Here is a 26212-nt window from a genome sequence, read left to right as displayed (position 1 = left end):
TGGCCCAGGAGGAGCCCCCCCCCATTCCTCTCCTTACCTTCCCCCTCCCTGGTGGCAAGTCTTGCCCTCAGGTGACAGGTGTGTCCCACCAGCACCCAGGGGAGCCACTGTAGGGTCCCGCTGGCAAGCCTGTGTCCCCGTACCTGCTTAAAAGCCATGGCCTGGGGGGGGGCCCACATGACTCTGCAGCCTATGCGGTCCTGGTAAGGTCAAGGGGAAAAGCTCTTTGACCTCAGACTGGGCAGACGGGTGGCCGATTCTTCCAGGCCTCACCTGTCAGGACAGCTGTGTCATCTCGCCTCATCATTCCCTCCCGGCAGTACCCATCCGTAAAAGGCAGAAATGTTAAATCCTCCACCATGTACCTGAGCCCCTTAGCCCAATCCCTTCCCGCTTCACTGGGAGGGCCTAGCAGTGGGCAGCAAAGAAATTGTGTGGGAGGAGGAGAGGGAAGGTCTTAAATTATTTCCAGTCCACTGTGGGCCGTGGGAGAAGAAGAAACCTCAGCCTTCTCCCCTTGACATTCTGGATCTTTTACAAACTTATTCCCCCTCCTGCCCCCGCCCGCCACTTATCAACATAACCAGCGTGAAGGAGCAACGGGGGTCCTGGCACCTTGCCGAAGCACACGCGAAGGTTTTCTATTTCTTTGCACCTGGAAAGGGCTTTCAATTCCAGGCTCGCAACGTGTTATACAGCCCCATTTTACAGTTGGGGAAACTGAGGCAGGAGCTGAGTGCACAGGCTGTCTTTTTACTTCACGTTTGTACAGCAGGGCCAAGCCAAGAACTCAGATCTCCTGAGGCCAGGGCGGTATTAAGGTATAAGATAACGAAGCTACCGTTTAGGGCCTTGTAACATGAGGGACCTCTAAAAAAGAAAAAACTGACTCCATGTCAAATTTTATCAAAATCAGCTGATAAGTAAAGGAGATATGGAGAAAAAGAAAAGATTCACTCTAAATACAGACCTTTTCATTCAAATATGACAAAAATATACACATCTGGTTATACAAATACCCTTACCCTTCACTAATTGTTCATTATTGACAGGGGAGAGGCCAGGTCTGAGAAAAAAAAATGATAAAAGCACTTGTAAAATTAGTATTTCTATGAGTAAGTCTGCTATCAGTCTCCTAAGGCAGCGTTTTGTTGGCCAGTTGCTACTGGTAAAATTCTGACCATGCCTTCATAATTTATTTAAACAAATAAATAATCGCACTGCCGATAAAATCGGGAAAATGATGAGTTCGGAGACAGTGGTATCGTGAAGCCATCCTGCCAACCTCATACTCCTGTTCTTTCTTCTTTTGATCCATACATATGTACACCTGTGTATTTTAGTGCATACGCGGCTTTCTGCTTCATGCACTATCCATGCTTCACGTGATTGTGTTTGCGGGTGATCGTCTTATGGTCTTGGATCGAGTGGATCTTGAGGAGGATAAATTTGTGTTCGCTTCCCTCTGTCAGTTTCGGGAACTTTCACAGTAAATATCAGAGAATGCTGACCAAAGGATACAAAGAGGGTTTTGAGAGACATGAAGGGAGATATACATATATATAAAAATATTCTGAGTACTTGATGAGCAAGTTATTTCAGACTATGTGCATATAGAAAAGGAGGACTTGTGGCACCTTAGAGACTAACAAATTTATTTGAGCATAAGCTTTTGTGAGCTACAGCCCACTTCATCACATGCATTCAGTGGAAAATACAGTGGGAAGATTTATATGATTTATAGGCTATTAAGGCCTATAATATTCATTATATTTGCCTGAATATAGGCTAGTTTTTCCTCACTTTCTCAATGCCTGCCTGGAGATTACCAGTCTTTTCTCTGGTAAATTCTCTCTCTCTTTCGCGCATATAGCTTGTTGTTCCTCTGTGTGTCCGAGGTGTTTACTCGAGATTGATTAGTGGTCCTGGGGGAGACAGAGGATAGAGAAGTGAACACAAAGAGAGATGTCTGCCTAGATTTTCTGCTCGGGGGGTTTCGCGCATGCAAGATACTATTTTATTATAGGTAGTATGCTCTGTACAAATTCTTATATAAACTTATAACTCACACATCATATGCACAATACATTGTATTTTTATAGTATGAAAAAGAAAGCAAAAGAAAAATCCCAACAATTCATTGTTTCATAGCAAAAATTAAATCTGAATGAACATTTGTAAATATATTTTACATATAGTCTGGATAATCTTTGTATTTCCCTAACAAAAGTAATCAAACGCTTTTCATATGAAAAGAATAATTTTCCTTATTCATGGTGTCAACAAAATTATATATCCTCTCTTGTTTTCCTGTGAGAACATAGACAAAATAGCACTAACTTTCACAAAAATAGCCTGGTAAAACAACACAGGCTTTTGGCATATAATTTTTTGTTGTATAGATATATAAATCTCAATATTTATAATATAAAATTCATTTTTTTACTGCTTTCAATAAATATTTTCTGCTACCAATTTTAGTACCAATATTAGGTAATTCAGCACAACCCTCTATAAAAACAAAACAAATCTATTTATTGAAAAAACACAACGCACATGCAATTTTCCGATGGTTTGCTTATTACCTGGGTGTAATTCATATCAATATAACTAACAGTTGAGCTTTAAGCTTGTGGGTTATCCGCATCCTATATCCTCTAAGAGTCTCATTGCGTATTCAGGCCAGGAATACCACAATTTAGATGCCCCAACAGAGAAGAAAAAAATTTCTGAGAAGTCTTCTAATAAATTGTATTATTTAAGTCTACCCTACTTACATATGCAATTAGTTCAAAGAATTAGTCTAAAATGTATTTCTGTCATGATGTCATCGTTAGAGAGGTTTCAGAGTAGCAGCCGTGTTAGTCTGTATCCGCAAAAAGAAAAGGAGGACTTGTGGCACCTTAGAGACTAACCAATTTATTTGAGCATAAGCTTTCGTTATGCTCAGATAAATTTGTTAGCCTCTAGGGTGCCACAAGTACTCCTTATCCACAGACATCAAGGTCAGAAGGGACCATTATGATCATCTAGTCCAACCTCCTGCACAACGCAGGCCACAGAATCTCACCCACCCACTCCTGCGAAAAACCTCTCACCTATGTCTGAGCGATTGAAGTCCTCAAATCGTGGTTTAAAGACTTCAAGGTGCAGAGAATCCTCCAGCAAGTGACCCGTGCCCCATGCTACAGAGGAAGGCGAAAAACCTCCGGGGCCTCTTGCAATCCTCCCTGGAGGAAAATTCCTTCCCGACCCCAAATATGGCAATCAGCTAAACCCTGAGCATGTGGGCAAGATGCACCAGCCAGATACCCAGGAAAGAATTCTCTATAGTAACTCAGATCCCACCCCATCTAACATCCCATCACAGGCCTAATTATCAAAATCATGTTATACCATCATACCATCTCCTCTATAAACTTATCAAGTCTAATCTTAAAGCCAGATATGTCTTTTGCCCCCACTGCTTCCCATGGAAGGCTATTCCAAAACTTCACTCCTCTGATGGTTAGAAACCTTTGTCTAATTTCAAGTCTAAACTTCCCGATGACCAGCTTATATCCATTAGTTCTTGTGTCCACATTGGTACTGAGCTTAAATAATTCCTCTCCCTCTCTGGTATTTATCCCTCTGGTATATTTATAGAGAGCAATCGTATCTCCCTTCAACCTTCTTTTAGTTAGGCTAAACAAGCCAAGCTCCTTGAGTCTCCTTTCATAAGACAGGTTTTCCATTCCTCGGATCATCCTAGCAGCCCTTCTCTGTACCTGTTCCAGTTTGAATTCATCCTTCTTAAACATGGGAGACCAGAACTGCACAGAGTATTCCAGGTGCGGCCTCACCAGTGCCTTGTATAACGGTACTAAAACCTCCTTATCTCGACTGGAAATACCGCACCTGACCTCCCAAGACCGCATTAGCTTTCTTCACAGCCACATCACATTGGCAGCTCATAGTCATCCTATGATCAACCAATACTCCAAGGTCCTTCTCCTCCTCCGTTACTTCTAATCAATGCGTCCCCAGCTTATAACTAAAATTCTTGTTATTAATCCCTAAATGCATGACCTTACACTTCTCATATTAAATTTTATCCTATTACTATTACTCCAGTTTACAAGGTCATCCAAATCTTCCAAATCTTATCGTTAGAGTGTGTTGCTGAAAATGAAGATTATTCTATTTTTACAACTTTGCCTTTATATTTATGCAAATATAAAGCTTTTGTGTTTATATATTCAACATCCTTTCTGTGAAAATAATAAAAAAAAATTTTAATGGTATGGAGCCGCTTACACTTGACATCATTTATGGCCTCAGAATGTCATAATCCGGCCCTGCCTGAGGCCCAGTAAAGCAGCTGTCATGTAACAATCATTGTACTTTAAAGAGATTGTTTCTTTTCATTAGATTTTTAAAAATTGCTTCCTTTGCTACTATAAACAAACTGAGGGCTGATTATGAATTTTAAGTTCATACTCACATCTCTGGGTCTTTCTGTTTATTATAGCAGGGAACTGAATTCTTCTTGGACTTTTTGATGTCCTGATTGTGTATTAACCTCACGTCTGGGAAACAGCAAATAAACGATAAGTCATACTGTGTGAGGGAGGGGGTAGATGCCAGCACTCCCAAATTCTAATCTCACTTGTGCCAATGATTTACTGTGTGATTGTAGACAGGTCACCAACTGTTCTGGACCCCATGCAGTCCTTATAAGCGGGTGGAGTCTCCTTTAGGTGCAGTGGAGATCTGACGCTTCTCCCAGGGCTAAATTTAAACCTCTGTGCCTCCATTTCCCCCCGAGGACACTGCAGACAACAGCAAACTGCTCTCTGCAAGGATGTTATGAAGTTTAATTTGTAAGTGGCGAGCCAGGGCAGACCCGTGGAAAGAACGTTTGACTAAGTGCATCTGCTGCATTGCCAACCCCAAGGATTCAAAAATCATGAGACACCCCCCCCCAAATCATGCAGTCTTTTGTTTATTGAATCCCCCTCATGTCTGTTTAGTGTTGCAATTTTTCCAACAGTATTGAATAAGGTGGTCTGGATCTTGCTTGCTAGCTGATGGGGCAGAACTTCCAGCTTCTCTCCAGCCCCCAAACTTGTAATCAATTGTGTGCTCTTCCCCCCCAGCAGAGAAATTAATTATGCCCTCTCCACCCCCAAATTGGTTCCTTCCCCACCACAACAGTCCTCCATGTTAAAGAGAGACAGACTCTTCCTCTAACAGAAATGCCAAACCAAAGGCTCAAAGGGCATAGTGTGTTTCAGGTCTGTCTTTTGATTTCCATTTTAAAGGAACATTTTTAAAGACAATCCAGACCTACTTTTGAAAGTGTTACCCAGGCCCCACTGACTTTCCATGAAACTTAAGTACTTTTGAACATTTTACTCCTTAACCATTAGTAACAAGTAAAATACATTTACATTCTTTCCCTTTAGATTACTGCCCTGATTTATGCTCTGTTTACATGTCTTTCCACTTTGCAGTAATAACGTTCAAACTGTTTTTCTTTTCTAATTGAAACTGTACAGGTTTTAGAGACAGTTGGGAAATCTGTGTTTCAGAAACTGCAGTATTTGGACATTTATATTTCACTTTTTAGAGTGTGTAAAAAACCCACCCACCCCTAAATTTAAGTCATGTCCCTTTAAAATACTTTCATCATGTGACTGCACTGGCTGGCAAGCAAAAAATTAACTCGAATTCAAGAGGAGACAAAGTCCACCATGCCCACTTTACTTATCAGGCAATAAACAGAAGAGGAGGAACTAGATTCAGAGGCTTGAAATGACTCAGCATTACTCAGTTTCAGCTGAGAATCATTTATTGAAAAACATACATTTAGTTTGTAACTGCGCAATCGGAAGAGACACAGGAGGAGAACGTAATTAGGAGCCCAGTTCATTAAGATATGGGTGTCAGAATTTTCCAAGTGTGTATTCTACCACTTTGTGCTCATATCATGTCCCCCGAGCAAGACGAAAACACTGCACGGTCAGCTCCTACATAAACTGTCTCTGCAGACTTCTCCCCCCCAGGCCCCGCTCCTAAGCTGCATGCACCATAAGAGTGACAGGTGTTAGAAGTGAAAGTATTAATCGCAACGTGCATCTTTGCTGCATTTGAGCAGTAACCACTTCAGAGCTTAAAATAGATACTACAGTAGCCACGTGTTGGATAGTGTTCACCCTCCAGGCTTTGTGGGCACTATTACATGGCTTATGGTTCTTTAAAAAAAAAAAAAAAATGGAGAAGGAGAGTGAAAGAGGTTTATAGCGATATCCCTGGATGAAAGCCAGAGTCTCTGAGCACTTTACAAACCTACACACAGTAGCCCTAGCCTCCTGAAAAGTACATGCATTGTTTAACCATGCAGAAATTGAGGGACAGAGAAGGTAAGGGGCCTGTCCAAGGTCAGAAAGACTCCAGAAAGGGGAGCCAGGACTCCTCTGCCCTAGCCACTTGGGGTGGGAGGGAAGTTACTTTTGAAATCTATCCTCCTTAAAGCGCAGTTCTCTGAAGACTCTAGTGACACCAGCTCTGGCTCAGAGATGCAGATGTGGAAGTTGCTCCAAGTAGGACAGAATGAGCAGCTTGTGTTAATAGGGTGCTTTTGGCCATATATTTAAAAGAAGCCTTTTTAATGAGGGAGCGGAAACGAACCCTGATTCATGGCACAGATGGTAAGGGGGCACGGACACCATGCTAGGTCCCTCTCCCGCCCCACCAGCTCACTTGAAGCCTATCTTCCAACACGGACACTGAAAACTCTCGGCAGCAGTTCTGTGACATGGCAAAATTCTGCCTATTTTCCTCCACCCCAGCAGTTACTGAGAGATCTGGAAGACCGTCCTTTGCTCTAAAAGAGACCAAGTGGTCCCTTTTTGTCCAGAGTACCAACCCACAAGCAGCATGAAAACAAAGACCCAGAGAACGGGTGGGGAAAGTCAGGCTTAATTCACCCCCTCTGTGCCATGCACAGTCTCTGCCAGGGAGGCAGGGTTTCCATGCTCTCGATCTGCTTTCGTAAAATTGTGCTCTGTTCACCAGGATTAACAGACTGTTTAAATGAACACAGCAGCCTGGGGAGGAAGTTGCCATCATGTCTGTTTCAGGCTGGCTGCCTAGTCCGATCATCTAGATGTGCTTGCAGTTCATACCAGGGAGGGCTCTTTGAGCCACAAGGGCAAGGAAAGGAAAGTTTAAGGAACAAAAGTTGTGTTGGAAGACACCCTGGATCTGCCTAGAAACCAGGCTTTAGTGCAGCTGAGTGACCAGGGCAAGCTTTGATTTCTTTACATTTAACAGCACTCTAGAAGAAGCTTCTGCTGGAAGACTAAGAGATTGCAGGAGCTAAGGGGTTAAACCCGGCAACTCTAGTTTCTGCTCCTATTGAAGCAGGCCCTGAAGGGTAGCCATTGTTTCAAACCAGCTGGTACCTTGATGATCTTGGGCACAACAGTAACCAGAACTCTTGAATCTTTTTGCCAGAGAGGTCAGTTGGGCTAATCCTGCTATGTTAAAGTAGCATTTACAGCATAAAGAAGCTATCCTGATGGCACAATGGTAGGAAAGGTTATATCTACGGTCTAACTTAATAGCTACTCAAACTTGTAGGACATGCATTTACTCACTAAACCAAGTTAGTTCTCTTTAGGATCAGACTGGTCTATCGGCCGAGTCCCTGCCTAAGGCTCGGTGTTGTTACAGGCACTATTCATAGTTATACTTCGGAGGGGAGTCAGTGGGTACATGCAAGCTGCTTTTTAAGCCGTTAATATGCAGCTGTTCATACTTGAAGGGTATAAGCAACATCATGGCCCATCAGTCTGAAAAACATGCTGTCTTTAGAAATTATTGATCTCTAAGATGCAGAAGGAAAGGGGTGGGTAGAAGGCGTGGGAGGGGGAACTACACTCTAATGCAAGCTTGGACAGTCTTATTTCTACAGCCAGATGTATCCAGATACCAAGCAAGCTGGGCAGCATATTTAATGAATTAGACCCTTAATTGCTGGTGACAAAGTGAGCACTGCACTATGACAAGTGAATGTAGCAGATCTTAAAGTGACAGAATCAGAAAGGTTAATTTCATAAGTTGCAAAAGGATTCGTTAGACAGCCATTTGTTTACGTGCATTCCACACAATTTACTTTAATTGTGGAAGTCTCCTGGCCCAATCCTGCAGTCCATATGCAGGCAGATCTCCTATAAAGCTAACTGAGTTTTGCCCTGGTAAGGACGAAGCCCTCGAATGTGCCTTCCCCTCCCACCACCACATAATGAACATTTGTAAGGATTCATGCAAAACCTCACTGCATCTGACAGTTTGAAAGCCAGGAATAAATATTCTTTAACATCTTATAAATAAGCCATAGAACATCTTAACGAGAGCAAAGTGCTTTTTATCCCCACCCCACTTAAGACAGTTAAAAAAACCTAACTGTGAATGTGTCTCCACCACAACAGAACAATGAAACTTCTAGTTCCTAAAACACGATAAAACTGACAGGTAAGTGTTTCAGACAAAGTACTCAGTCTTTTGGTACCCTGAAGTTATCCTTCTCTTTTCTGATGGCTCCCATTGTTCGAATGGGATCAGTTTCCCCAGCATGCTGCTGGACTGTCTTCTCTCTAGCAGAAGTAAAATAGACAAGCCAATTTTATTTCACTGCAATAAGACTGTGTATATTAATCATATTTTAACTCAAACCAGAAATATTATAACTCAGACCTGATTTCACATTTAAGTTACAATCACACAAACTTCTAGGCAGTATTTCTTGCCAAGCGCCTGCTCACAGGATACTTATCGACCCATGAAGATGTGAGGGCAGAGCATGGTTTCTCTGGGCTGACCAGCACAATCCAGAACTGAACCCTGTCATAGTGTTCACAGCGATCTTAAGAATTTTTAAAGATGCAGTCGTCAGCCAGAACAGATTGCAAGTGATAAAATCAACATGCTGAGAGGAGGTGCTTACATCTCCAGATTTGCACTCTCAGAATATACAGCATGAACGAGGAACACGTCACTCAGCCAAGAAACAGATCTTCGCTCGGGTCAAATTGTATAGCATTCTTAAGACTTAGCCAGTCACTACACCTTCATCTGTTGGCACAAATCTCTCCCAGGATAAATAGTTACGCATGTGAGAAGAGGTCACAGAATGGAACAATTTAAACGCAAGTAATGCCACAGAAGCACCAGCTCCCTTGCTCCTCATAATTGTTTTAAGTGACACCGGTCTCCATCGAAACTGAAATTTGCTGATGAAAGGCAGAGCAACAAGCTGCGATTGCTGCTTTCTTTAGAGGTCATGGCCTCCCCCATTTCCTTATAACCCAGGATAATATCAGGATCAGCCATGCATACACAGGTACCTCACTCGCATGAAGGGGTTGTATGTAAACTCCTCTGCAATAGTAGACGGGATAGTTGGTTCGCCACTGTCATATTTTGCCTGTAAAAAAGGGAAAGATTTCTGCTTTATGATGGGTACAGATGTGAAAAGCAATGGTCTTCAGTATCGTGCAGTAAAGCTAAGAGACAGAGTCAGTGCTGTGTTTCATTGCGACATTCAGAGCAGCTAGAGGCAATGCATACAGGCCATCCACAGGCCAGACTGCTCTCACCAGGGGAAAAATGGCATAATCCTTCCCCAAATGGACACATAGGTGCAACATTCAAACAGATGCAGGACACAGACAGACGCTGAGCGGCCCCATTCACAACCCTCTAGAAGCAGGAATAGCACATGGGGAGGTGGGACTGGGAAGGGCAGAGGGAAGCTGGATGTAGGGCCAGTGCTGGCTCACAGGGTCTTCGGCCGTCTGGAACTGCCCCTTTGGCTTTGCTCCGCACGTTCGGGGTGCGGGTGGGGAGAGGGGGGGTACCCTCCTGCTGCTCCCACCAGTGAGGCTACAGCTACGGCCTCTTTGGGATAAAGACAGTGTGTGAGCTCCGCCCATCTGCTTCGCTCCCGCCGCCAGCCCCAAACCCCTTCGTGCTGCTGGGTTTAACCAAACTCAGGACACGACCTGCCTCAGCCTCCTGATCCCGGTCATTGCCCTCACCTCATCCCTGCTCTCCATTCCTCTCAGCATCCCTGCCGTCCCACCAACCACACTCTCCTCCTGCCTCCTCACCTCCTAGCACCACGGCTCCACCCACAAACCTTGCACGACTTTGATGGAGGTGTACAGGTCTCCTCCGCCACCACATCACATCAGTGCCAGTGCCCTGCTTCTCCCTCTTATTTGTTAGACTCACTTGTTGCATCGTGTCCCACCCTTGACTAAGATCTGAGGCAGCGGCCATGTCTAGATGCACTTGTACAATGCCTCCCCCTTACAGGGCCCTGATCCCAAAAGAGGCTCTGGGGTGCTACCCCCACTATAAAAATAATTCTAATAACCCACTAAGCCGAATGCCAAGATCCCACTTACCTTAGCCCAGGCTAGTTTTTGCTGGATGGCAGCATTATTGGGTTCAACATGACGGGCAAATTTTAGGTTGTTGATCGTGTATTCGTGACCACAGTAAACTCTCTAAGAGAAGGGGAAAAAATGTTACACTCACACCGCTTCATATCCCAGGATCTCAAAGCACCATTACAGATGTTAGGGCTGCAAACCTGGCTCCACTGGAGTTCATGGCAAGGGCTCATAATCCTCTAGGACATGGATATATATTCTATCCACCATACGGAGGCACAGAGGAAATGGGGAAGAGATCTGCCTGATGTTACATGGCAGAGCTGGGAAGAGAACCCAGAAGTCCTGGCTCCTAAGTCCTCTGCCCTAGCCTGCATTCCCTCTTTATGAGCAGAGGAGGGATCAGTGGACCAGTGCTCCCTTCTCCACGGACCCCTGGCTGTTCTACATGCAAGACAGTCCCTGGATATAGCCCTTGTTCATTCTGAAAGATCACTTCCCCCATTTTGAATACCAATTCCTTCTTAAGTCTGCAATAGGTTCAGCTTGGTGAATTTGCTAACATGAGATGAGGGATCGATACCGTTTCAGGGTCCAGGCGGCCTAAAATCTCTATCAGTGCTTTGTACATTTCCTCTGGGGTTCCCTCAAAGAACTTCCCACAGCCAGCCACGAACAGTGTGTCACCTGGGAGAGAGGACAGGACACAGTGTCACGACCAGACAACACACTGGAGCAGACAATCCCAGGGGAAAAAAAAAAAATCGGTACTGTGGCTGGTCATAAATCATCATTACACGCAAGCTTCCCACACACACAGTTTTGCCACCTTAAGCAAGGGACATGGCTAGAAGGCCATGCTATAGATCCAATGGACGTTGGTCTGTAAAGAGATACGTGAGGGTGCCTAACTCTTGGTTGTTTGGGTACGCTGACGAGAGCCTGTTAAGGAGCAGGTACACATGATCAAGTTCAAAGCATCAGACCTACTTCACTTGAGGCAGGATCACCACCCAGGTTTCCAGAGACCAAAAGTGAATGCACTACCCACTAGTATAGTCGCCCACCTAGTCTCTCCTCCAGTTAGCTACACAACTAACAAAGTTGTAAGAAAATATAGGAAAGCAAACATGGGCCAAATTAGCGATTGCTAATAAAATTCCAAGCCTCGCTAGTTGGACAAGTTTAGGGAAATTTCCATTTAGTGAGCTGTGGGGGGCAAGGATCAGCATTCATGTCGCACTCCTCATCAACACTCGGCCAGGGCAAGCTAGTGATCCAACCGGCGGACCAAATTCAATGATGAATCCTGGTCACGTGCCACCCGAGGCAAGTTGCACATAGGCTAAGAAGAAGTGAGCTGTGATTGTAACAAGGAACAGGGAAAGAACCTAAATCTGGATAATCAGGAGAACATAAGCAGAGGAAAGACCTGCATTTCTCAGCAACACAGATCAGAGGCAAAATAAACCACCCAATTCCTCACCTGTAAAGACAGCGGGAGGCTCAGAACTATTTGGTTTAGTCACATAATAACAGATGTGTCCAGAAGTGTGACATGGCGTATAGAGGCATTTCACATGAAGAGATCCCACCTGAGGAGAAGGCCAAAGAATGAAGTTAGGCCACCGTGCACTGGTGGCAAGGGAGATTAACTCACTGTTTTTCTAGTCGTACGATTCAGGCAAGTTCTCAGAGCTGCAGAGTAAAATCTCAAGTCAGGTTGCCACGGGAGCTCAGCAAAGGTAAGGAGGGGTGAGCTTACCAGAGAATGGAGAGTATTACTTAAAAGCAGGTGCTGAGTCACTCTCACTTACATGCAGAGTAACTCAGTCCTTGGCAGTGAATGAGGCCATGACAAGAGCAAACAGATTGAGAGACATACAAATCCCAAACAAGTTAATCAAGTGTAAACAGCTACTGCCAAGAGCTGTGTTAAAGGGGACATGAGCTATACCCAGAGACACATACTAAAACAGCCTGCTCACCAGGCTAAGGGGCCATTTATCACAGACATGAGTTAAATTTTAGTGCCCCCCCACACACACACACACGCTTCCCAGTGTCTCCTTGTGCTTCCTTTTTTGCTAAATACATCCCTAAATGTATATTTCTGGGACAAGCAGAATTCCTGTGCGTCAGCAACATTGCCGCACGTTTTACTGCGTAGGCGCCAAACGTAGCTGGCAGATACCTCCACTGCAGTTAAACCAAAGCTTTGTCGAATAACCTTCGTTTGTTCAGCTTAGGAAGAGCAGCACCAGTCCTGAACCACTCACTTCCCCCTGCCAAATGCTGCAGTCCAGCCAGAGCAAGGAGGAGAGAGTCTCCACTCTGCGTTTGCAGATCTACAGGAGCTGATTTTTAAACCTTAGTCTTAAGTACCTCTCTGGCCTCCATCGCCACAGTGTCTAAGCACCTCAAAATCTCTAAATGCATTTATCCTCACAGCACCCCTGTGAGGCAGGACAGTGGTATTATCCCCATTGTACAGATGGGGAACAAAGGCAGTGACTTATCCAAGGTCACACAGGGACTCTGGCAGAGCAGGGAACTGAACAGGTTGTGACCCATGAACCCTTAGTGGCATCCTTAGTGGAACCCTATGTAGAGACCTGTGGCATCTGTCCAGCTCTAGACAGGCTTCTCAAGTGGAAGGCACATTCTGGATTGGGGTTTTTTTTGTTTTTTTTTTGTTTTTACCTGAAATGATGTAGAGTGAGACACTTTCTGTGTCAAGGCTCCCACTCGGTTGTCTCCTCCATACACTCTTAACCCAGACTCCATCTTCACAAGCTTCTCGTTACCCCCGGCATGGTCCCTAGAAGGTCAAAAGGTCACGTTTTGGGAGACCACAAGATGCATTTCTTACAACTCTGGCCCTCCTCTAGCTACACTGCAAAGTCTGGCTCGTTACCAGGCATTGAATTTTACCACCTTTTGTAACGTAAGCAGCTACTTGTTTCTGTTTCCCTGCACTTCACCTCCACACACAGTTTCAGAAGATTCATGGTCACCATCGCCTCCCTGAGGCTAGGCCCCACCAAAGCTATTGCTTGACTTCATTGTTCAGTTATGTTTTAAGAGGAAGACCGGGACAATTTCTGCCGTGGGTCTCCCCACTGCACCTGTGCTGAAGTTTACGGGGTATGTGTTCATTACAAAAAAAGAAAAGATGCAAAGACCAAGGCACATTATTGACAAGATGTGAGGATTTTCAGGAGAGCTGGAGGAAGATTTCAGATCTCAATTCACAATGTAACAGCATTTTCTAGTCTTCAACATGAGATTTTAGAATTGGATACGGTCTTTTCTGCAGAGCAAGAAGAGGGGCTAATGGGACATGGGCCCACGTTCTTAGAGGTATTTAGGCACTTAAGTGCCACTGAAATCAATGGAAGACAGGTGCCTAAATACTACAGAGGATCTGTGCTTTGGACACTGTCATGATGGGTGCTCTACAAGTACACAGCTAGGTCAGTTAAACAGAAGTGAGCCATCATGAGTCATTCTTTTTCATTGCCATGAGAAAGCTGGTAGTGTCACCAGCTCCAGTTCCATCGCCTAAGCCTGTATTAAAAGAGCTTCCTTAGAGCTTTCATTCCCACCAGACTTTAAATTAGATGGGTGTTAAGTAAATCTATCTAAACAAGATGCCAAGTGAGGGGAAGCCAGAGCAACTGTCAAACCAGTTTCCTCACTCCACTTTCCCTGAGGCTTGATTCAGCTCTCAGTTACACACACGCAGCATCCAGCAGTGATAAATGCATGCACATACCCAAGGACCAAACTCTGCCGCCGGTAATCTGCTTTATTGAAGTGGGTCTTCCTGTCTCTAAATTGGATTCCAAGCCCAGTGAAGCCAGTGGGCAGACTGCCATCGACTTCGATGGGCTCTGGATCAGGCCCACTAAGCCTAACAGGGAATCTCCTTGTAAAGGTTAGTACATTTCCACTGAGCCCTGGCTCCTCTGAGCAGGAACTCATGTGTGGGGACCAATAATATCTGGAAGAACCACCCCTTGAATTGTGCTTTGGATGAACAACTGCCTCCAGAGGCAATTCTACCCTACCCTAAGATTATAACATCGCAGAACATAAGTGTTACCAATGGTGATGGGTAGTTAGAACGGTAGTCAACTTCACGCCATGCTTTCTGACCACTTCCACAACCTACAAACAGAGCATCATAGAAACATTAGACCTCATATAACCTGGCTTAGGCATGGCCTCAACCATGAGTAGGGGCTTTTGTGCCTCTATTACGGTTTGTAAGGAGCTGAGCCAGAACCTGCATCCCAGAACTCGGGCAAGGCTCCCATTAACTATGCTGGGAATGACACCGGAGTAAGGACTGCAGATCAGGTCATTAGGGCTTGCCAGACTGGATCAGAACATCAGTCCAATGTTCCACCTCCGGCAAATACTCGTTACTTCATAGGAAGCCAAGAAAAACCTCCATACTGCACCCAGGGCAGATAAAGGGGAAAAAAATATCCCTCCTGTTCACATCCCAATAAATACAATTTGATTACCCTTATCTGAGCAGCTGTATCGACCAGTAAGCATGACTTCATCCAGCCTTTCTACCCCTAACCCAGAGCAAGGTTCATGGCTTAATCATTTCCTGCATTTAAAATGCAGGGCTAGCATAGGCAGCAGCCAGCCAAACCCAGCTCCCCTTTCACCAGGCAGAGCGCTTTAGCCAGAGCACCATGGAGCGTCACCTTCTGGGGTTGCACAGGGTCAACAATCGCTGCCTCTTTGGTTTCCTCATCGATGATGAGATACATGTAGTTGTCCGTGAGGGCTGGAAGCAGCTCCACCTTCATGTTGATCTGTGTGACTATCTTAGACTTTCTCAGATCAGAGTCGGCGTGGAGGAAGCCAGCTCCTGGCCGTGTTGCACCTGGAGATGCAGAGGATATTTGAAAATATGGTTGGTGCAGCAGCAAAACTGGCAGTGGGGAAAGAGTATAGGGGATCCTGTGGCTCTGAACGCCAAGGCTCTGAAGGGCCCCGGAGAAAAGGAGCACATGGCTTAGTGCGGTCTCCTGCTAGAGCCGATATAGGCTACCACATCTAGGAGAAAAATCAAGGGCACAGGAGGGGTGAATTCTCCCAGGCAGGATGCCACCTGCCACAACGAGGAGTGAAATGGCTAGCACGTGGCAGTACGGCCCTGCTTCCTCAGCAACACCCAGGAGAAAACCTGGCAAGTCACCACAGAGATGAGAGACAGGCCCTGGCCCAGGGCGCTTACAGTCATCAATGAACCTGTTTGCATGAGCAAAGTTACACAAGGTCTGTGTGATTGCAGGACTGGGCCTAATTTAAGACCTGACAGAGGGGTAATAGAGCAGGCAGAGGGGGGTGGAGGAGGGCTGACAGCTGTCACAGCAGTAGGACTACGGGGTTATCAGCAAAGGCCAGTGTACAGCACAGTGGAGCCAAAAATAAAAACCCCCCATGTTTTACAGCCGTGTTTCTCAACGGCCAGTCCAAGGAGCAGTGCCAGTCCCTGAGATCTCCCTCACACAGGTTAGAAAGGCAGCATGCCAGTCCCTGGTATCAAAAAGGTTGAGAAATGCTGTTTTAGAGCATAGACAGACACCTTTGGCTTATTCCTTGTAGACACCATAGCAGCAAGGTAAGCAAAGGGGGAGAGAATGCTGGATTCTCTGCGGAGAATGCTGGACTCCCCTCGGTATACAGGTTATTAACCAACATACACTCTGGAGGAAAGGTTTGGGTTAGTGGGCTACAGCCACTCAGATGTGACAAAAAGAGGTGTTCTGCTGTTTGCTTCGGGTGAAGTGTTGAAGCAGATCCAGGACATTTTACACGAAAACAGCCCAAAGTAAAAAAGAAGCCTATTTAACTCCACAGGGAATCGGTATGTAAAACAACAGCCAATGGGCAAAAGGCTCAGCCATTTAAATGGTGGAGATGAGCAAGAGAGGACAGCCCACTTGGCCTCCTGTTTCTAGAGCCTCTAGTCACCTACTCACCAATTTCAGGGCTCTTAAGTATAGTTGTTAAAAGTTTAAAAAAAAAACCCAACAACAACAACAAATGTTCCACTCAGGGAGGATCACTGTCGCCTGTAAAATCTTGCTCAGTGTAAGCCAGTTGTCTGGGATGAAATTCACCTCTTATGGCCAGCACAACATGAGCCAGCACAACATGAGCATTACAGAATCACTGAGAGGTGCAAGACCAGGGCCCCGTTGCACTGGGTGCTGTACAGACACACACACAGAGACAGTCACCGCCCTAAGGCACGTTCAGTCTAAATTGACAAGGTGGCAGCCCAGAGAGGGAAAGTGACTTGCCTGAGGTCACACAGTAGCTCAGTGGCACAGGTAGGAATAGAACCCAGTGCTGCCACTGGACTGTTCCGCTTCCCCACAATATGGCTTGTGCTGGCTTCTGTCTGTGGGATAATAGATAGAAGAAGAGGAAAGAAGAAATATCTACGTTTCTGGAAGAGGTTTCTAAACAGGCTTTGGGATGCACAGTACACAAGCATCACAACAGTGGAGACACACCAGACCTAGAGCTACAATCCAGCTTCATCGGTGTTACGAGCATTTGGCACACGAAAAAGCCTATGAACCACAGTCTCGCCCGCCCTCTCCCCCCGGGACATTTAAAGTATTTCTAAATTTATATTTAACAACACACACACAGCCCTAGAATGGCAGGAGACATTAGGACTTTAGAGACACAATGCACCAACAGGAAGCGTAGGGAAACAGACTCCCTAAGTCACTTCATAGCCAGCTCTTACGAGTTCAATGAAAGACCTTCTCTCCCCGCACCTGCTCCTTTGCCAAGGATCTTCCACACCCCCCATCTTTCCTCACCTGGCTTGGAAGCCTCTAAAGGGACGCGGCAGGACCATGCAGTACCTCAGCAGAGACTAACAACAGCTACAAGAGTCAATAGGGATTTAAGCAACAAGAAAACTTCAGCGAGGGAGCAGTTCTACTATGTCGCCTGGAGGTCTGTTCACATGGTCCTCGTTAAGTAGGTCACTGCGTCTCAAGAAGGTACCGTCTCCCACTCTGTTAGCGTGACAAAAACTGAAGCCAAATTGGAGTTCCTTATGGCAACTGCTGACCCATTTAGTCCAAAGTGTCTCTCACCCTGCTGACAGCAGCAGCTCTTTGTCTAAGCAGCAGAACCCGTTTCTGTCCCAACCCTGTGAGACTTTTCCAGTAGTTTCTCCCTTGCAGAGCTGCCAACTGTTGCAATTTTACACTAGTTGGCATTTTTCTTAAAGCCCCAGCTCCTGGAGTTAGGGGATTGTGTGAGAATCTCAGTCTGCATTTTGAAAGTATGATTCTAGCCCCCGTATTGCAGGCAAAAACCTGATGACCCACATGCACCCTAAAGGCTCAGAACTCAAATAAAAAGAACCCCCAAATATTTAGCCTTTTTTTTTTTTTTTTTTTTTTTTTATAAAGTCTCATGATTTTCTGAGGCCTGACATGGTTTTTGTCTGTTCACAACTGGCAATGTTGTGCTTGCCAAGATGAAATGCCCTTCTCTCCCAACACAGCGTCTGCCCATGGCTACAGCAAATGCTCCAGGTGAATGTGCTTTCCATCTGATCTCACTCCTGATGAAGCCGGGGTAGAACTGCCCTAGCAAGACTGGAACCCGCTCGCCCGATCAAATAGCCTCCTATGGGAATTCAGCCATCCATCTCCCCGGAACAGAAACCGGCTGTCTTAATGCCGGAGAGAATTGATGCGCAGCAAAGAAGACAACCGTGTTGCTTTGAAGTGTGGGGACACAAGGGGCTGGTGTTTCATTTTACTCCCAGGACTCCAGCCCAGTTTTTTCTGAGATTTGGCAATTCGCAATTTTCCTAGAGTGCCACAGGCACAGCAGGAAACCGAAATTGCAACTGAGGCAGCTTCTGAGCGAGCCTCTCAGATGGCTCAGGAATGTCCATGTTTGAGGAGAGACGTTTTTAAAAGGCCTTGTAGTCTTGCTATAGCTTATAAAAAACAAGGCCCGTAGAACTTTAGAATATATGATGTTAAATCTACTGCGGAGCTTCACTTTGCAACCATCTGAATCTCTGCAACCATCTCAGTACTGGCAAGCGTAATAACCCGTTGGAAAACTTAAGAGGCAGACAGTTGTTGCTGTAGGTCCCCTTTGGCTTATTTATCTGGCCCAGAGTCCTTGGTTTTCCACTCCACACCTGCCTTCCGCCTCATATTAAACTAGAGCTGTAAGATCAGTAAAGGAAGAGAGTGTAAGAATCTAAAATGCAATACTGCAAAGAAAATCCCCAACTCTGAAGCATAACAGAGCATACACATAAGAGGCATTTGACAGAGAAGACACTTTAGCATCCATACCTGCCAATTGGTGTTATGGAGCAGGGAAATCCCTTTTATAAAAATAAAGCTATCATTCCTCGGCAGGAGAAACACCAAAAACAAACCAATCCTTCTTCCCCGACCCAAATCTGGCATACTTCAATAGGGTAAAACCATTTCCTCATCTCCCCCAACCTCTCCAACCCTGTTTACAGTTAAATTAGGCTCTGACCCTGCAAACACTTATGCACATGCTTAAATTTTAAGTAAGGAAATAGTCCCATTGACTTAAAGGTAATCATATTAGTATTTAGAGGTTCTGGCCACAAATTATTTATCAGATCCTTGAGAGGGGGTTTTCATGCAAGCACTTGCCTTTAAAATACCAAAGTGTGATCGGAATAAAATAAATAAATAAAAATAAGCGTGCACACACTTTGAAATGCCCTCCGAATTTCCAGCTGTAACTCAGACCTAGTTTTCAGAGCTGTTCTCATCTGGTCTACAGGTGCATAATTTCCTATCTGTGCACACTGATGCTATCAGAACTGGTTCTGTTTAAGATGTCATTCAGCCTCATAACATTACGTAACTGGTCCCACTATTCAGGACCATATCACAGCATTTATTTCAATGTCACTATATGAGCCTTAATAAAACGTACCCTAAAACATTAAGGCCTAATGGTTTTATTTTCATATTGTTCCTTAATATGTTATCATACTTGGGGTCTGATCCAAAGCCCCTTGAAGTCAACAGAAAGATTTCCATTGACTTCAGCAAGTTTGGGATCAAGTTCTTTGGTCATATCTTCTGGTACCACTCTTCAGTGTACAGGTGTGATTCTGCACTTGAAGAAGGGCGTGTTTGCAGATAGGAAACTGTTCACATTATCCAGCATATGGATGTACGCTGAGGAGACGAAGCAGAGTTTAATGCAAGACTTCTGTATGAGAGGCGTTATGAATTAATTCCTTCTACACTATTAGGGATCAGATAGGAAATTTATATTTATTTAATTTCTGAATCTGGTACCTGCATGTCTTGTGTTCTACATTCGCAGCTTCTTCTCCAGATAGAATGGACTACAACAAACTACTTCTTATATCAGTTGTGAGACTTTATCTTTTTGGTCATACTGCTTGTATGGTTCTCAGAATTTTGATATGACTTATGCTCCTGTTTGTGTTGCTACCACCTGAGTGATTAATGCAATTTGCAATAGCAGCTCCCAGAAATACATCTGGGAAGGGCCAATCACATCATTATGCTTTTATAATAAGCATATAATTACCCTAATACTACTTAGCACTTATGTCGTGCTTTACATGTTCAAAGCACTGTACAAACATTCAAGTTCTGGCAAACTGTGGGGTCCCTAATAATCCAAAGGGATGACAGAGTTGCTTATAAAATACTGTACACTTTTCAAGTTTGACAGCAAATGAAGTCAATAATAGATGGTTTAGGGTCATTCCTACAACTGGATCCATGTAAAATCCTCTGCTCCTTACTTCACTAGGACTCAGGGTGATAAATTCACATTAAAATCAGAGTTTCAAAGAAGTTCTGTCGCTGTTTAAGTTTGTTCGGGTTTCTAAAAGTTACTAATACAACCCCTCACCCACAAAATATTTATAGTTTATCAATAAAACCAGCTTGGGCTGGGTTTTCAAAATATACTCCAGGAGAACTTCCCACCCAATCATCCTGCTGCAGGAAGGCCAGAAATGAAACGGACTACAGGAAAAAGGGGAATGTCACCTATCTGCGCTCGACCTGTGGAGTTAACTCCCAAAAAATCCCTCAGCGAAAACAGCAGCGTTAAAGCTGTAACCTCCTGAAGGGTCACAACCAGGGTTACAGCCCAAGAGGAAGGGAAGCGTTTGGGGTGCCGATTTTTTAACCTGACGGCTCATTTTTAACTAGGAGATGGTTCCCCCCACCCACCCACCGGACTGTCCTTGTTCAGTCGCCTTCAAGGTTATTTCAAGCCCTGAAGTGGTTATAACCGCCCAGCCAGAGGCAGATACCCCCCCCCCGGCCCAGACCCACTAGACAGGGCTGGTGAAGCACCCCAAAACGGATCCCTCCTCCGGCCCAGAGCAGACACACGGGGCGGGGGGGAGCCATTCCCCACCCCGAGGCGGCTCTCTGCCCCCTGGCAGGCGTTACAGCCCCGACGCAGACGCGCTTCTTGCGCGTTTCCTTCCCTGCAGCTGGCGATGAAGCCACGGCTGGGGGGGGGGGGGGGGCGTAGTGCAGCCGCAGCGCACGGCGCTGGGCACGGCCAGGGGGTCCCCCCCAGAGCCCCTCTGCAGGGGACGCTCCACCCAGCGCGGCCCGCTCCGGCAGGCGGTGCCCGCAAGAAGCCGCCCCCGCCGCCGCCGCCGCCGCCACGTACCCGCTCGGAAGCCCGCCGCCGCCCCCAGCCAAGCCAGCGCGCTGCCGAGCCTCCGGCGGCTCCCGCGGACCATGGTCTCCAGGGCGGCGCGGCAGCCCCCGCTCGCCCGCCCGCCCGCCGGCGGGGTTACATAAGAGCCAGCGCCGCACGCTCGGCCGGGTCCGGCCCCTTCCCCTTCCCCTTCCCCTTCCCCGGCCCGCCGCCAGCCAATCGCGCCGCCGCTGGCCGGCCCAGCCCTCCCCAGCGGGGCGGCGTGCCCGGGGCTCCGGCGGGCGACTCCCAGGGCCGCGGTGGGAGGCGCCGCCGCCGCCTGCCCCCCGGTCTCCTGCGCTCGGGTCTGCGCTGCCCCGGGCCCCCGCGCTTGCAGCCTCGCCGACCGCAGCGCGGCCCGCGACGGGCGGGGGTGGCACGGACAGACAGACACCCCCCCGATCGCTGCCTCGGGCTTTTCCCTCCGCTCCCGTGTCCCACCCAGACTTGCCTTGCACGCCCGCGGATTGCATCACGGGGACGCTGCCGCCCTCGGCCGGGTGACCCGAGGCATCTGAAGGGATCGCCCCGACCCAGCAGCATAAGGACCGGGGGGGGGGGGAGGGGGTTTGGTTTTGGTTTTTGGGTCTCCTCTCCACTGTGCTCACGCTTTCTGCCTATTGCCTGAGGGACCAGGTGGCCTGGGGAATTTGCCCTGGTGCGTTTTATTCCGTCAAACGGTTGGTAAGCGATAAAGCACACACTGGCACCGCATTTGAACGCCATCCCTGCTCCTCACCGTCATGGGCTGATGAGGAGCAGGGAGGGTGGCTGGCAGGCCATGCATTTAAATACCCTGATTGCAGAAGCAGCTTCGCCCGGGCGGGGGAAAAACCCAGGGGCGGAACCGTGTGTGCCTAGACAACTCTATGGTTTCCAGCTGCGAGCAATTGGATTGGTGCAGGGGAAAATGTGTCTCCTCTGGCCGGCCGTAGCTGTCGGGTGATTGTTCTGCCCTGCTCACAGCTCATCGTCTGACACAGAGGGAAGTTTGCAGCGACGATGGCCTCTTCCAAGCCTTTGGCTAAGTTCTGGGAATGGGGCAGAAACATCATCTGCGTGGGGAGGAATTACGCAGAGCACGCCAAGGAGATGAAAAATGCTCTCCCCAGCGAGCCCCTTTTTTTCCTGAAGCCTTCCTCAGCCTATGTCCGGGAAGGAGACCCCATTATCAAGCCTTATTACTGCAACAATCTGCACCATGAGGTGGAGCTGGGAGTGGTGATTGGGAAGAAAGCCCATGCTGTCTCCCAGAAGGCTGCTATGGACTACGTGGCAGGTTATGCCCTGTGCTTGGACATGACAGCCAGGGACACCCAAGCTGAGTGCAAGAAAAAGGGCCTTCCCTGGACCTTAGCCAAGGGCTTCAATACCTCGTGTCCCGTTAGTGATTTTGTGCCCAAGGAAAAGATACCAGACCCACACAAGCTGCAGATCTGGCTCAAGGTAAATGGCGAGCTGAGGCAAGAAGGGGAAACCTCTTCTATGATCTTCTCTATCCCCTACATCATCAGCTATATCAGTGAAATAATCACACTGGAAGAAGGGGATCTGATTTTGACAGGTAGTCCCAAAGGTGTTTCTGCTGTACAGGAGCATGACGAGATACAAGCTGGGATAAACGGCATCCTCAGTATGCAATTTAAGGTGGCACAGCAATCACGCTGATCTTGATGAGGGAATCTGTCATTTCTTTTTGGGGAGCACTCTACAGATGCCTTTTAAAACAGCCAAAGAATGAAGAAATACCTAGCTGTCTGTTCCCCAGCAGCCTAAAAGAATGTATCGCCCAACCCTCTTGGAAACAATGAAGAATCAAATGTACTGAGCTAAAATATTAGGTTTTGTGAGCCTTCTTATAAAGGCCCCAGATAAGGACTACCACTCTTGTGAAGGTCAAGCTTTTCACATTACTGAATGGCACACAGATCCAGCTAAAAATATGTATATGGTAGAGAGGCGCTCACGCAATCTGGTTAATGTGTTATATTTGAAGGAAGCAGCTTTAAAAAGGAGAGCTGGGAGCGTGTGAGAGAAAGGGATTGTTGTAGTGAAACGCTAGTTTAGGAAGTACTCTAATTAAATTGGTTTAAATTAAATGTTCTGTCATATTGTTTGCCCGAATCCTAAAACTAATTTAGTGCTTCAGGCATATTGTCTTTAAAATAAACATCGATTTTTGCTAAGGCATGCAGAGGCCTTTGGAAATAAGTGTCTACAAATTTTAAATGGTTCAAGAAAATTAGCGTTATCCTCACCACTTTTTCCTCTCTGTTAATTTTTTGGTGGGGCAAGGTGACATTATGGGCACATGAAATTTGGTCTTGTTAAAGGAAAAATTCACTGTGGTATACTTCACCACAGATACATGTTTGCTTCTTTTATATGACTGTCATTAAATACAAATTGTTTTTCAAAGGAGGTTAAAAAATTAAAGGATAGCTGGCATACACAATATACAGTATATTTACAGCTGGTCTGGTAATTAGCTTGGAATTACATGTCATCGAAATCATGCACGTGATTGCCAGGAGGCCTCGTTAATGGCATAAACCTTCTGGTGGCTGATTAACAGAAGTTTGGGGAGAAAGCTGGGTGCTCCAAATTCAGAGGTGAGTGCTGTGTCAGTGGGCAGCCAGAAGGGGAAAGGCATTTTATAAAACACAGCCAACTGTAAAATGGGGATAAACAAGGCTCTCTCACCTGTGCTAAGTGCTTTCAATTAATATTTATTAAAATTAGCAAAATTTAAAATATACCATTACTTCTAACAAACTGGCTTTCAAGAGAATTACTTCATCCAACTATTAGTTAAAAGAAAAATACAGTTTTAAGGAAATTTTCAGCAGTTGGGATCCAGTTGCCACATAAGGAGGGACTATTTTAAGGTTTAAGACCCAATTCTGCAAACGCTTTCTACACACGATAGTATTTAAAGGGCCACTTTCATTTTTTAAACTTTTTAATTACATTTGTGACAGTCCTTAAATGGGTAATTTTTTTTTTTAATTCTTTAAAGCAATTTAAAAAATTCTTTCCTGCTGATGTTTAAGGATCTTCTCAGTAAGAGATTGTTTCTCCAAACAGTTAAACAGGAATAATCTCATACATGAGCAATTTAGTCAGTCGAGTAATCCTATGGCGTTTATGTTCCTTGGACGACACCCTGACCATAGAGGGGAAACGGTGAAACTCAGTATGGTACAAAGTACTATCAAATGCACAAAAAGAATAAATTGAAAGCTTTTTGTCCTCCACTAGCTTCTTTAAATTATACTAATCTTAGGCCACAATCCTGCAAAAATTTGGGCATATGCTTAATTATTATAAGCATGAAAATCATCTCAATAAGAAAACTCGTATACTTAAAGTTAAGCACATGCTGAAGTGTTTGCAGGATGAGAGCCCTAGTTGTTACTTATGAAACTGTAGCCGGTACAGCACTTTTGGACTGAAATACAATTTTCATGTATATCATTTATTTAATACTGCTACTGAGCCCGCTATTGTGAAACAAGGATCTGAATTAACCTAGCAAAGTGTCTTGTCCAACAGAAAATCCCCTTGATACTCTCACTGTTGAAAGTTCACAGCTTCTGCAGAAGGCCAGCTTAGTGAGAGGAAAGGTCAGCCTGTTCCGGAAGCCCAAAACCCCACAAACAGCTTTCCACTTAACACTGTGCATAATGGCAGAATTTCTGTTAGTTTATGGCTGGTCACCTGGTACTGGCTCTCGTTGTTTCCAGGTGCTTGGTAACATCAAAATACAGCAAAAAATATTATATTTTCATATCTATACTTTCCCATGTAAACAATTCCTGTTATAACAGCAACATTACAAGTTCATGAGCGGGGGGAAAAGGTGCCCAGTACACTCATGTATGCAGAAAGATATAGTCCACAGACGTTTTAAGATGTGGTATATACTGTGAAAAATGTTTGAGATTCCCTAATTGAAAAAATCCCTTTTCCTCCTCAAATATAGCTGTGCAGCAAATAGATGAACCTAGAATAGGAGTCATTCATAACCAAAAGGAAAGGGGACATGTGGGCTTAGCAGTGGGTTAGCAGCTGGTAAAGCTTTTTGGACATAGAACTTTTCAGTGCAAAGGTATTCTAATCACATTTTTTATGTCTGGCATATGCATCTTGGGCCTTCTGTTATTCTTCCCTCACAGATTTACATTCCTGAAGAAAGTCAGGGAGAGCCGTTCATAGCGTGCTTTGGGATCTATCTTCCCATACGTTGTAGGATCTCATCTATACTACAAATAGAATTGTAGTGAGGACCTGCTTACAACCACAGTTATCCTCTAATACAGTTAAACTATGGTTCCATTTTAAAGCAGACAGCCATGTTTGGAATCAACAGCTCATTTTGTCAGCTTTGGAGTGAGCTGTAGCTCATGAAAGCTTATGCTCAAATAAATTTGTTAGTCTCTAAGGTGCCACAAGTCCTCCTTTTCTTTCTAAGTTCATGTCAAGCAGACTAATTTCTGTAGGAAAAAACACCTCCACGTCAGAACCACCCCCCTTCTGAGGGAATCTGCGGACAAGCTCAGTGCAGTTTCATTCTTAAGAAGTCTGATTGCCATATGTAGACGTTGAGCTGGGGCCTCTACACGAATCCGTTGTGGAGAAGCAGGAAGCACAGAAGGTCTATTGTGACATCTCTTTACCTTTCCAGAGCTCTGTAACTCTTTCAGGAGTCTGAATTGTCTTGTTCCCGCAAAGTGTCACCTCACTTAAAAACTACATGCTTACAAAATCAGACATAAAAATACAAAAATGTCATAGCACACCATTTCTGAAAAATTGCTGACTTTCTCATTTTTACCATTGTGACAGGGTCAGGCCAGATGGCTACAGGAGAGTAATTTTTTTTTTGGAAGCAAAAACGGTATTTTTTTATTTGCATAACACACAAAACAAAAGAACAGCATATGCAATGTGTAACACAGCAACCAATCACAATTGTTTTCTCATTAGCT

The 26212-nt window shown here is 45.5% G+C and overlaps 2 protein-coding genes across 9 annotated transcripts; one reads left to right on the top strand and one right to left on the bottom strand.

The window, feature by feature from the left end:
- Positions 1-803: 803 nt before the first annotated feature.
- Positions 804-21962, bottom strand: HAGH (hydroxyacylglutathione hydrolase). Of its 8 annotated transcripts, none has more exons than XR_012161074.2 (11): positions 16781-16881; positions 15173-15354; positions 14554-14618; positions 13149-13266; positions 11932-12040; positions 11029-11132; positions 10458-10559; positions 9393-9472; positions 8453-8642; positions 4484-4568; positions 804-1506 (listed from the first exon to the last, which is right to left on the bottom strand). XR_012161074.2 is itself a non-coding variant. In XM_073361738.2 (10 exons), exons 1-10 carry the CDS (start codon positions 21945-21947, stop codon positions 8543-8545), a joined length of 1236 nt encoding a protein of 411 aa, XP_073217839.1. In that variant the 5' UTR covers positions 21948-21962; the 3' UTR covers positions 5816-8542. The 8 variants fall into 8 exon arrangements, 4 of the variants coding, with proteins under 4 accessions (XP_073217839.1, XP_073217838.1, XP_073217837.1 ...); XR_012161075.1 differs by lacking the exon at positions 804-1506 and adding an exon at positions 1804-1925; XR_013636382.1 differs by lacking the exon at positions 4484-4568 and having other exon boundaries at positions 809-1506.
- FAHD1 (fumarylacetoacetate hydrolase domain containing 1) lies at positions 21485-26212 on the top strand. The gene has a single exon (XM_073361743.2). The coding sequence runs from the start codon at positions 22224-22226 to the stop codon at positions 22887-22889; it is 666 nt and encodes a 221-aa protein (XP_073217844.1). The 5' UTR covers positions 21485-22223; the 3' UTR covers positions 22890-26212.

Source organism: Lepidochelys kempii, chromosome 10, assembly GCF_965140285.1.
Source record: "Lepidochelys kempii isolate rLepKem1 chromosome 10, rLepKem1.hap1, whole genome shotgun sequence".
NCBI classification, from domain to species: Eukaryota; Metazoa; Chordata; order Testudines; family Cheloniidae; genus Lepidochelys; species Lepidochelys kempii.
The sequence above is the reverse complement of the archived record's forward strand: the minus strand, read 5'-3'. Positions and strand labels throughout refer to the sequence as shown.